Here is a 12,036-nt window from a genome sequence, read left to right on the forward strand (position 1 = left end):
AACAAGTACCTTGGGACTGTGTAAAGACATTGTGCCTTCTATGTTACGACGGTTGAAGCGTTCGAGCGTTTCTTCGCTTCTCCTTTCGGTTTACAGGGAGGGGTTTGGTATGTCAGTAGGATAATTTGGAATCCTAAATAGACTAGAAGGGAAGGAATCAGTTGAGGTATGGATGTCATCACGGTCAAGCCAAAAAGCCCACGTTTCAAATATCACCACGCATGCTCCGACGCTCGTCTGAAGCCTGTGGAGGATTCCCCTCTAATTTCCTTGTACTCTCGTCTGGACCGTCTACGTACTCGTGTCTTGGGTAGTTTATCCTGGCTTCAGGTCTAGGTCTGGAGGCGGAGGGAGGAGAATGGAGCTGGGGGCATGACACCGCATCGTCCTCATACCCAGTCCTCGTACTCCGAACCTGCTTGCGTGGCCCTCTCGAAGGGTCTACCCATGTACCATGTATACCGCCCCTAGGGTTGCGGAGTACATACCTAGATACATGGCTAATATGCTTGTGAAGCTGATACCTAGAAAGGCCTCGCTACATAGGCTGCCGTATATCTAGCCAGCTAGGTGTTTGTCTATATATAAATATACCTATGAACATATATCTATAAGGTATGCAGAGTAGGTACAGACGAATATACCGAGCGAACACTAAGTAGGTACAGCTGAAGCATATACTAGCTCGGTACTTACTCCGTCTGTACCTTTTTACCCTTAGCTGTATGGAGTCAGTACGCATGCACATACGTATGGTGGCTGGGTGGCCCGTCGGAGGGGTAGGAGGGAGGTTCGAAGTTTCGTTTCGTGATGACGAATCTTGCGTCGAGTAGTGCGTGCTATGGAGGTACCTACATACCTAGTTCCGCGGACCATGCAAGGTACGGAGTACGTTGTACACAGTACCAAACCTGTCCATCCGCATACTAACACAGCGAGGACAGATTACATAGTTCCATGGTGCATAAGTACTTAAGTACTCTCCCACTGCGGAAGTGAGTGGCGCAGGCTCTCGCAAACCGGACTCTCCCGGCGCGCTCATGAGAAATCCGATACAGGCAGTGGGCACGCAGAAGAGCAGCAAAAGGTATAGGAAAAGCCTTCACTACACCGAAGATCGGTTTCCATATTCGAGTCCTCTGTTATCTCTTCCTGGCTATCTTGTTCTTTACTGCTCATCTCATCGCTTAAAATGCGGACTCTTTCCTGCTAAAATCAAGTAGCTCAATCACGATACGTTTCATTTTGTCCATTGCAAAATTTGCAGGCTCGCGATTCGTAAAAGTTCAGAATCCCAAGCTCTTCAGTCACGTACCATCCGCCCATGTATCATTGACATATGGTATGTTTCCAAAACCGACTCTGACCGAGAACGGGTGTCGATCGTGTTGCTTGCCGTTGTCGTGATCCTGATCGATCGAGAAGAAAAATGAAATGTCGGGGTATTCCAGGCCCAAACCCGCCCCCAGAACACTGCAGTTTGGCAGAGCCCGCAGGGTGCTCGTACCACTTCGCCCCCATCCGGTCTTGCGCCATAACGCCTGTACAAGCCCTTGAGGGCATATCCATACCGTTCGATTCGTGGCCCAGTTGAAGAAAAACCAATACCACAAAGGCTCCTATTGCCAACCCACAGATTCCAATCCCGTCTGTTGTTTTGGGTCCGTCTAACCAGGGGAAGGTATCGAGCACGCACAAGCTCGCTTTTCATATGGTACCCACAATGCCGTTTCCAGGTTGCATGATGTAGTTCCATAGAGTCCAGAAAGTCATGTGCACAGAAGAGAAGGATACAATGTCATCAAATCCGGTCATTAGTGTGATGTCGAGAACCTTGATGGTAACCCGCCATCATTCATAGCGACAACCTCTCCTGAGATCCGTTTTAACCTTGATATGTGTGATTTCATAACAGGATCAAGTAGTTGCTCGGTGCGATACCCGTTTCGCCATTCTCTTTCTTGGCCTGCCACCACCGGCCGCTTACATCAGACACTTCGAGAATCTCGTGCTTGCTAAAGCTGATCTCATTCGCGTCATCTGGGTTGGCCTCATAACTGTAAATGGCTTTGGCGCGGTAGGGGTACTCAGTGGGCGGGCTGACTTCTTGGACTGGAGCGGGGGTGCTGCTTGTGTTGGCTGCCGGTTGTGCAGAGGCCCGAGCCGCTGCTCCTGCAGGTCCGCCTGGGTATCCCGAAACAGGAGAAGAGGTCTCGAAGCCGCTCAGTTGTGCCGAGGTGTACATTTGAGGAGGTTGAGCAGAAGCAGTTGTTTGAGGGCGATCATAAACATTGGTCATGCTTTGTGGGGGACCACGGAAGGATTGGCGTTCTTTGTGCAGGGCAAATTGATCGATGAACTCGCGATGGGCCGCTGCAGGGGTAGAACCGAAGTAGAAAATCCAGATAATCTTGACAAGTCAGCCGACAACCAAAAAAAAGACACGAGCTATCAACTTACCGCCACCATCGAGAGCAGAATGTGGCCAGCAGCAGCAGCCTCCATGGCGCCCTGTGGTTGGTAGACGAGTGAATTGACCGCAGATGTTGTCATGACAAGGCCAGCCGCAAGGTATCCAACAATCTAATGGCTGTTAGTCGAGCCGAATGTAGACGAGCTCAAGAACATACCGCGAGGCTGTATGTGTTTGTGGAGTTCGTAGCAAAGACAATGATGATGCCGATAATGCAGCATAACATGTACGCAACAGTCCACCAAGCATATTTAGGGAAAGGATCTTGGATATTGGCAATGATTGATGCGATGAATGCAATCAACCAAGCAAGCTGTCGTTGGAGTCAGCGCCAGGGTCTGGTGCAGGCAGCTTGAGTCTCTTACCAAACCAATGGAGATGGTAGCCAACGCAAATGGATCACCAACGATGTAGCCGAAATCAATTCGACCACCTCTTCGAGCTTCCAACATGTTGTTTTTCTTTAACGAGGGAGAGTGTAGTGATCCGTATGAGGGCATGAAGGGTCAGCAAACGGCAGTGGTGTTTCTCGTTATGGGGATGCCAGCGCAATCAGGTCGATGCGGATGAAATGGTTGAGGGAATAGTTAATAAGGTGAGGGACTGCGAGCGAGGTCCGAAGTCCAGGCGCAGGCTGGGTTGAGGGTTGATCCGAGCGCAGGACAGCTGTATGAAGTCGAGATCGCGTGCGGTAGGGATATGTTGTAGTCTCTCGGGACTTGGTAGGTCTGCAATGGCGTGTGCCGGATAAAGGAGCAATCGAAAGCCAGAGAGGCAAACAACCACAGCCGCCGATCAATCGACAGAATGTGGGAGGCGAATATCTTGTGACTGGTGGCTACGAAAAGAAGAACAGAGAGTGGATAACAGATTCAGAATGACGGCAGGCGGCGAAAGGGTAGGGTAGCGATCGACAAAGAATGGAATAACGTGAGAAAAGAATAAAAGGTGGTTTGGAAGAAGTTTCGGGGACGATTGAAAGGTGTTGCCTGAACGAGTGTGGGTGGTAAAGGATGGTGTAGTGGTGGTCGAAGAGATGGCCGTGGTGGTTTGAGGAGCGAGGAATCGAGTTCAGGAGGAAGACGCAGAGAGGTTCCAAGGGTACCTTCCCAGAGCAAGCAGCCAGCCAACTCGCCCTGAGAACCCCCTCCCTTTCTGTTCTTAGGTTCTTCGGGGGCCCTTTTCGCGGGAACCCGCCTATACCTTATGGGGATCGTTTAACCCAACGACGCCCACGGAGCCATCCAAGACCCAGGAGCCCTGCGCCTGCAACACGTTTCACTTGTGGTTAGCACCCACCCTGCCCACCTTGCTCGAATCTCCACCCCCTTGCGCTGATCAACCAGATTCAGTCCTTGCCCTTCTGCCTCGAGATTTCCAATTTTTCTCCCTTCCAGGAGCAAATCCTGCATCGGCTCCTCCTTATCATCCTTGCTCCATGGCGTCCTGGGCTGGCATACCCCGACCTTCTGAGCGCCTCGATTTGCTCAATTGCACCAGGCCCTAATAGACGCCACTTAGCTAGCCTCAACCTCCTCGTTCGGCTCTGGATCAATGGCACGTCGCAGCCGGTTGGCCACTTGTACAGCGTCTGGGTCACACACGCCACGCGCTCCATGCAAAGCGCTTTGTGGCACGCAACCTCTCAATTTGGCCCAAGATTGAACAATCTCTACAGGTATCGTCCATTTTGCAATTCTTTCGTGGGCCCGTCCAGTTCGGTTGATGTACGCTATTGCGAACGACGCTTTGCACCAGTTCTGACACGGTCTCCCACGCCTTCCACCCTGCAAATCCTAGCTTGTCTGGCCCTGACACTCGGGTGTCCTCTATTCCGCTCGCATTTTTGTCGAAATGAAACTGGGTCCTGTGCCTGACCCGCCGACTTGGGCGATTGGACAAGACACGCTTCTACCCCTGGCAGCTGCTGATCCATCGTTCTCGACCAATCCCAATGTCTCCACAAGAATGGTCCTGGCACCGCCACATGCACGCTCCCGCAATTCCCACCGTGCAATTATTCTCGGGACGAGGGGCGGGTAAGCGATCCTTCAGCCACAACGAGAAGGACAAGCAATTACATGTGCACCTTCTTCCCACATTTCGGACAAAGAACCCATTTGCCCCCCCAGACGGATGGATAGAAATGCTCGCATCGACCATGGGCTTTGCTGATGCGGCTGTTCTCGCTCGATCTTTCCGGGGAATATGAGTCGTCGAGCACTAACATGGGTCGATTGAACGCGCAGCTGCTGTCGTGCCACCAGAAAAGCGTTGGACTTCTAACGGCGAACCTTGTCCATGCAATATCTCCTTGCCTGCAAATTCTTGCTCTCGAACGTCACATGAACGTCAGACGACTGCCAGATGGCCCATTTGTTTCTAACATCCGATTCGGCTCCAGGGATTTCCGACTCAGGCACCAGGAAATTCACAGTGCTCTGATTGATGTTGCCGGTCTCATCTTTTGTCATTCTTTTCACAGGTAGCCTTGCTGTTCCTTTGCACGGCGCTCCCTACGGATGACATTCCTCTCCACTTCGGCCGTCCGTCTCTCCCAATCTTCCCACATATCTCCCATTCCAACCACTCCAATCTTGACCCACCATTCTAGGCATCTAGCACTGCGCTCGCGCAGCTCTCGAACTTCTTGTTGCATGCGGTCTTCTTCTTGCCTGAGCTTTTCAAGCCTAGGCGCCAGCGACAACAGTTTCGAACTCTGATCTGCGGGTGGAACTTGCAATGTTTGTAGGGAGGACAATCTGGATGCGGTCTCGGGATATAATGTGGCATGAGCGAGGACAATCGAGGCAAGCGTACTCGTATCCTCAGACTTGGGTATTGTAGTAGCCGTCCCGGCAAAAAGATCAGGGTGCATTAATGCTTGGGGCATAATCAGCAAAAATTCTATCGTTGCATTCCCTCACCTACAGAGCTGCTCAATATCCCGTACAACTGACCCAGGTGTACCCGTGAGCCTTCTTAGCTTGACAAGGGCGGCATCGAGAGCATCTAACCTGGCCCACAATGTCTCACTGCCAGAAAGTGTTGTTGCGGTTGGAGGTGGAATCCCATCATTGTTACTGGTGCCGCTGAGGAGGAATTCCAATCGATGGAGACGGGTTTCTAGGAGAGCGAGCGTGCCACGGGCTGCTGCTTCTGGATATTGGACGTCATGTGCCATTTTCAGGGACTTCAGGATCCGAGGTGACTTGATTTTCTATCGTGTTGGGGTACATACATGGACAACAGGGAGGATAGCATCGAGGTGCAGCCTCGGGGCAAACTAAACAAACAAGATAAACGCCAGATACATGGGCAGAGCAAACACGACAAACAAGACTTGGCGGCTCGGCGGCGCATCGCGCACGTGCCATCCACCACTATTTACCTTTCAGCTTTCAGCTTCAGCTGCCCGTATTCTCGACTGCAAACAACTCATCAAACCCCGCCCTAGACAATGCGAGGCCATTATTATTGCTCCAACTGGTAATATTGCGATCATTCGATCCCTGCAGCATGGCGCATGACTGTCTCAGAGCATTACTTCTTTCTGTCTGGAACAGTGTCTTGGTGTCTTGGGTGGCTGGGAGTTCGGACCACCCAACAAGCTTCTCACACCATTCATTTCTCCACCTCTTGTCTTTTCTCACCACCATGATTTGTTCCTTCAATGCCATTACCCTCCGCTTGAGCTAGGGTTCGTATCGCCCTTTCCGTTCAGGTGGCAGGAAAGCTCCTCTCGACTTTGCTTCGCCAATGACGACCGGTCCTTTGACGCAGCTCATACGGTCAATGGCTCTACCTACTGCACGTCAGGGCATGTGTAAAGCTCATCCGAACCCTGTTGCCGTGGCCCTATGAACGACCTAGAGCCTCACTCAGGATAGTCAAAGCGATCGTGGCGTAGACCGTCGAGCTGCAGATGGTCGTGGTCAACCCATCGACTCGATGTATCGCACCACGAGATGCTCAGAACAAACCCATCTTTCAATAGTTATGCGAACGTTAGCCATGGTCGGCTGAGGCCGTTCTAGCGACCATGGATGTCAAAGGGAATCCCTGTTGAGGCTAACCAATCACCCGTTTTCGATGCTCGAGGTCGGCCCCCATGCTCCCAGCCGTCTATATTTCTCCTCCACCCTTATGCTACTATCCATCTTGGAACCTGTTTGTGAATCCCGTCCGCACGCTACAACCGGGCCAGCCGGTATCTGCACCACGAATAACTCTTCTGGTGTCTTTTGTCTCGCCCCCCAAATCGACTTTCCAACGAACCACCCTCTTCTTCATACTTATTCTTCCTTTTACTCACAGGGACAACGACCCCTCTCTCAATGTGATGACTTCTGACCATCAGGCTCGAGCTTGTACCACCTGTACTATGGCACCACCAGATCCAAATCGCTGGACGTTCACGGACTATGTGTGCTTTCTGCGAAGCCATGGATTTCATAATCTTGCTGGCCTCGACGAGTTTCTCCAATGGGGTTTCGAAGCTAGCCGAATGCCGACAATGCAACGACCTCAACGGGCAACTGCCATCCTCCTCGAATTTGGCACGTCCAGTTTCAGAACGTCAGACCTTACGGACACTTCGAAACTGAGGGTCTTGTTAAAGGAATGGACGAGAAGATCTCCAGAAACGCCACCTACATCGCCAGCTTCTGGTTCCCAAGGACGCGGCGGCAGCGCTCAAGGGCGAATCATCATGGTGAACAATATCAACCCGGAGATGGTTGACACCCTTGGCAGTCTTCTCAATATTGAGCCTGCATTTTTTGCTTCACATATTAGTGACTCTGCGACCGGTGGTGCCGGAGACGGCCATACAGGGTCTCCACTAGCGTCACAAAATCTGCGGCACCAGAAGAACTTCTTTACCATTGAATATCCTTGTACATTCATGACCACAAATTGTGGGAAGGATGTCGACATTGAGAAGCTTTACTGCAAGGGAAACTATCACAGACGAGTGGAAGTATGTTCGAAACATGGCAAACAGAAAGTTGCTGTGGCCCGTCGAAAGATTTCGTTTTACATGAAGAAGACTCTCGACCCGTGGATATGTAAGTCCTATCCCCAACTATCTGTTGTGCAAACTGGTTCCTGTGTGTCATTTAGAAATGTGAGAAGGGTGCTAAATATTTTTTTCGCAGGTGTGGTGCTCGTTGACCCGCCAATTTCCTTCTTTACACTTGGAGCAGAACCTTATGGGGCGTACTCTCCCAGCCAACGACTTGAGGTCACCGGCTACCAAGGAGGATACCTTGATTTCCTGGAACAAACGCCACCTTTAAACCGGAACGATCACGACTATCGTTCATGCGGAACTAGGCCAATGTGTCCCAACCCGTTCGACGATCTCTGCCGGTACTGGCAAATTATGGCTCGAGAGGGCCTTTTCAACCCAGCCGAGAAAACCATGATCAACATAATGCGCCCGGCATTTCAAATCGCAGCCAGCGAGTGCACAAATTTCTTCGACTACATTCGCTCCACATTGGAAAGCCAAATCATTTCCACCGCGCTCACAATCGACCCAACAAAGACAAAGAGGATCCTCGACAAAGTCATTTCCCTCGACTCGATGCTCAGCAGGTACAAGCCCATTCTGACGCGGATAAAAACCTACCTCTCATCCGACTCGGAATTGAATGAGGACTACCGCAGTCTGTTGATCGATCTACACCACTACAGAGCGGAATGCGACTCTCAAATGCAGCACATCCTCGCGGTCTCGCAATGCCAAGATACTTCCTCTCTCCGCTCAATAGAGGCCGATTCCCAACGCCAAGCAGACTACTCACGTTACCTGACCATCATCGCCCTCATCTACGCACCCTTTGCACTAGCATGCGCGATATTCACCTTACCGCACGATTTTGCTCCTGGAGCACATTATTTCTACGGGCTTTTGCCCGCGACTGCTGGCGTGGCGATTGTGTTTTTGTTGCTGGTGTTGCCAGAAGCACGGGATCCCCTCCCCAGCATTAAAGCGGCATTTTGCGGGAAGCTCACCAAGAAGAAACTGCTTGCCAAGCCGAGTAGTCGGGCCTCGAGATCAGGGGCAATGAACGAGAAGATGGATTTTGATGAGGTATAACATAGGCAGATTTCAGCGAATGTAAAAAGGGGGGTCGGATCTGAAATCCAGATGCTGTGGAAGCTGAAGAAGCCGGCCTTCTTCTCCCCTCGACGCGCTGAATGGAGCAAACTTCAAGTTCAAAAGACCTATTTCTTGCAATGATGCACGAGAAAAGGACGGTGCAAATAATGACCCAGCCAGGTACATGGAAACTCTTGCGAGCAAGCTTCGCACAGAATGACGGATGTCGACGAGATTCACGACCTTGACAATGACGGTTCTGCGTTTCATGCAGCACTGCATCTCCCATGGCTCTAGAGCGAATCAGACCTCATACAGAGGGCTGTGCAAAAACCACACCGCGACCTAAGAGAGCAAAACGCCAGGTGTGTGAAGATCTCGGGCTTCCTCCAAAAGGCGGATTTCGCATGAACATGGCAGAACATGCCACGCCTCTCCAGGAAAGGAGACAAGACCAGCATTCCTCAGCAGACAGGGCCGCGCGATCGAAATGCGCATGTCGTCTGCGTTGCGTCGCCTTGTCCTCTTTTTCCTTTCCCTTCTCGATCCAACGAGCCCCTACATACCGAAGAGAATGAAGGCGTTACATAGGTCTTTTTAATGAACCAGAATGCAAGCGGCAATGGTGGCGATGATGGTGATGCTCCGAGTTGTAAGCAGAGTTTTCGGCCTTCATCCATCCGTCCATCCATCCATCAATAGCTGGCACGCACGAATGCATGCATGTCCTAATCAAATGTAATGAAATGCCATGAAATGCCATGAACAAATATTAACACTCACGTCGCCACTTATTTCAGAGTCCAGATGCCCTGCAAGATACCCAGGTCCGCCTTATTTCTTTCCTTCAAGGCGAGTGTCGAGTGTCGGGTGTCCCACCGAGCATTCATTCCATTGCATTCCATTTCGGACACATGCATGGGATAGGGCACGCACATGATACACGCCGTGAAGCATACATGGGTGGTTGACATTGACACGATATATATTCTATACTCTGCACTCTATAAATAAAACATATGATACACTTATCTACAGACCTGTGTGTGTGTGTGTGTGTGTGTGTGTGTGTGTGTGTATATATAGATACCTATCTCCTCGCCGTCGGTCTCCGCGACTGACCACGATCAAAAAGCACCTGAGTAGCAAAGCGAGGCACGGTGTACCACGGTGCAGCGTATCGCGAAGGGAAGCAGGAGAGGGTGTGGCAAGCCCAAGAACCTGACGCATCAGAATACATGACAACCGAAAGGCTCAGCTAATGCCTACTGTCATGCGAAAGATATATATACATATACACATACATACGTCCACAGAGACTGGTGGGAAGGGGGCTAAAGGATCGTTGCAAAGGGGCCTCGACACAATGCGACGCGCAAGACACAACGCATCGCAGCGCAACAATCTTCCCGTCGACGGACCTCGATGACGACTGTGACGGGAATGACAGGCTCGCATTCCAGCAATCACCACTTCTCTCACAGCACACCAACGTGGCCTCTCCAATTTCTCCATAACGGCTCAGAAAGAGTCACGATCTGGCTCTGGAACTGGTCCTCTCGGCGAATTCTGCTTTCTTTCTCTCTTTAATTCATTCAGACTTAGACCTCCACTTTGGTAGGAATCTTGACCTGGCCTTTCTTTCTCTCCTGGCTGGGCACACCATACCTCTGGCCCACCGCTCCCTTCCCGGATCCTCGTCCATCTAACCCGATGCCTTGTCTTGTACTCTGCACCTCCGTCACCACAAACTGCCATCTTCCCGCATCGATTCTCGTTTTCTTGCTTTCCTCCTCCTGCTGCAACTTGTTCTTCAGAGCTTGCCGTCTCTCCTCGTCTTTCTCTAAGCGTTCACGATGGCGCGCACGTCTCTCGAGCGGTGTGAGTGAGCGGTTCATTTTGTCTTTTTCAAAGGCGATCAAGTGCGGATGGGGAATGCGTGAGTCCGCTGGCTTCAATACCTCGCGTGTGTGACCAGGCTTGCCGGTGACTTCGGGTTTTGAGTCTCGCCACGCTTCGTGGACTCCCTCGTTTATGGCACTCTCTTGCTCGTCGGAAAGTCGCGGTGCGCCACTGAATACCCGTCCAGCGTCGGTCCGGTTGAACGCGCGTGATTCAGATGTCGGGTAGAAAATTTGTGGGAATGTTAGCGGGTGCTGTTCTAGATCATTGATGGATTCGTGAGGTTCGCTGGCTAAGCGCGTCTTGGGGTTGAGGGTTGTGAGAGGAACCATGCCGTGGATGGCGCGAGCATAGGGAAGTGCGAGGGGTTTGCCCTGGAAAGAAACGAGACATGCCATGTCAGCTTTTGTCCTGGAAATAGCAAAGAAGGAGCATTGAGGTGTGGTTCCCTTTCCGGGTTCAGAGAGTTGTAATTTGTTTTTGTTTTTTTGTAAATCACCATGCTTAGAAGTCTGGAAGACTAATCGATTTTGTTGTTCATCACAGGAAGGTCATTGCGAAATGTAAGTCGAGACGAATAACGTGCTTACCTCTGTCCTCATCCTCCTCTCAACCTCTACGAGTCTCACCACAGCAGCCACCCTCCTCATATCCACGCCCATCTCAATCGAAACTTGCCTCACCGACTTCCCCTGCCGTTGCACTCTGTCCCAGATCTCATTTCTGAGATCCTCTGACAGAATGCTCTGACTCACAAAGTGCTTGTTCCAGGGAAACGGCCGTAGATCGTCCAGTGTTTCTTTCGGGAGCTTATACTCCTGTTCATGTTCCGTGGCGGCGGCTTCCAGAGCTTCTTCATCTGGCGTCATGGCATCTTCAGGGCTCTTTTCTTTCGCTGACTCCCCTGACGGCTCCTGGCCCTTACCGCGAATGAGGTTTCCTCGTTTGTCATACGCGGATAGGTAGTTTGTCGACCCTGCAAGGGGGTGGCGGAAGTTCTCTCCAGGCCCGCGAAGCCAGAGCCAGAACTGCTCGCGGAGTTTGGTCTGTGACAGCGAGGGGGTGGAAGATAAGGCCCGCTGAAAGCATGATTTACAGTGTGTTTGGATCGTAGGCGTCGTAGGGAAGGTGAGAGAGACTGCGGAGGGAGATAGCCGGGGAGGCATGTTTGTTGTGAGTTGCGAGGGTGGGCTAGACTATCGAACTGCTAAAGAGACCATTGGGAAAACTGGACCGTAATATTCTTACAAAGAAAAAAGCCGCGGCACCAGTGGCTCTGCTGTTGATTCTGGGAGCAGATTGTTGAAAATGTACGAAAATTGCGAGCCAGCTTTGAATTGAAGCCGACAAACCTGCCTCTTTGGTCCTTGCTTTGGCCTGTGTTTCCTGGCCTCCAACTACCTACATACCGAGCTGCCTAGGTAGGTACCGAGCGATGTAAAGCCACACGGACTCTCTTGATCGATTGTAAATCGTAGGGAATAGCCCAGGTCTCCTCGTTATCGGGTCTGAGTTCGGATTCCAGACCAGGGTGACCGGCCGTTTGGTCATG

At 51.4% G+C, this 12,036-nt stretch overlaps 4 protein-coding genes across 4 annotated transcripts; 1 reads left to right on the plus strand and 3 right to left on the minus strand.

Moving 5' to 3' along the window:
- Positions 1 to 1,906: 1,906 nt before the first annotated feature.
- A1O5_04507 (SHO1 osmosensor) lies at positions 1,907 to 2,925 on the minus strand (the record flags this gene model as incomplete). Its single annotated transcript, XM_007745112.1, has 4 exons — positions 1,907 to 2,410; positions 2,461 to 2,583; positions 2,631 to 2,786; positions 2,839 to 2,925. The coding sequence occupies 4 exons, from the start codon at positions 2,923 to 2,925 to the stop codon at positions 1,907 to 1,909; spliced, it is 870 nt and encodes a 289-aa protein (XP_007743302.1).
- Positions 2,926 to 4,952: 2,027 nt separating this feature from the next.
- On the minus strand, positions 4,953 to 5,657 carry A1O5_04508 (uncharacterized protein; the record flags this gene model as incomplete). The annotated part of the gene is made up of 2 exons (XM_007745113.1): positions 4,953 to 5,356; positions 5,405 to 5,657. The coding sequence occupies 2 exons, from the start codon at positions 5,655 to 5,657 to the stop codon at positions 4,953 to 4,955; spliced, it is 657 nt and encodes a 218-aa protein (XP_007743303.1).
- A 1,200-nt stretch (positions 5,658 to 6,857) lies between these two features.
- On the plus strand, positions 6,858 to 8,579 carry A1O5_04509 (uncharacterized protein; the record flags this gene model as incomplete). Its single annotated transcript, XM_007745114.1, has 2 exons — positions 6,858 to 7,542; positions 7,633 to 8,579. 2 exons carry the CDS (start codon positions 6,858 to 6,860, stop codon positions 8,577 to 8,579), a joined length of 1,632 nt encoding a protein of 543 aa, XP_007743304.1.
- Positions 8,580 to 10,183: 1,604 nt separating this feature from the next.
- A1O5_04510 (uncharacterized protein) lies at positions 10,184 to 11,650 on the minus strand (the record flags this gene model as incomplete). Its single annotated transcript, XM_007745115.1, has 2 exons — positions 10,184 to 10,858; positions 11,075 to 11,650. The coding sequence occupies 2 exons, from the start codon at positions 11,648 to 11,650 to the stop codon at positions 10,184 to 10,186; spliced, it is 1,251 nt and encodes a 416-aa protein (XP_007743305.1).
- Positions 11,651 to 12,036: the final 386 nt, after the last annotated feature.

This window comes from Cladophialophora psammophila (genome assembly GCF_000585535.1).
Source record: "Cladophialophora psammophila CBS 110553 chromosome Unknown aczJe-supercont1.6, whole genome shotgun sequence".
Classification (NCBI taxonomy): domain Eukaryota; kingdom Fungi; phylum Ascomycota; class Eurotiomycetes; order Chaetothyriales; family Herpotrichiellaceae; genus Cladophialophora; species Cladophialophora psammophila.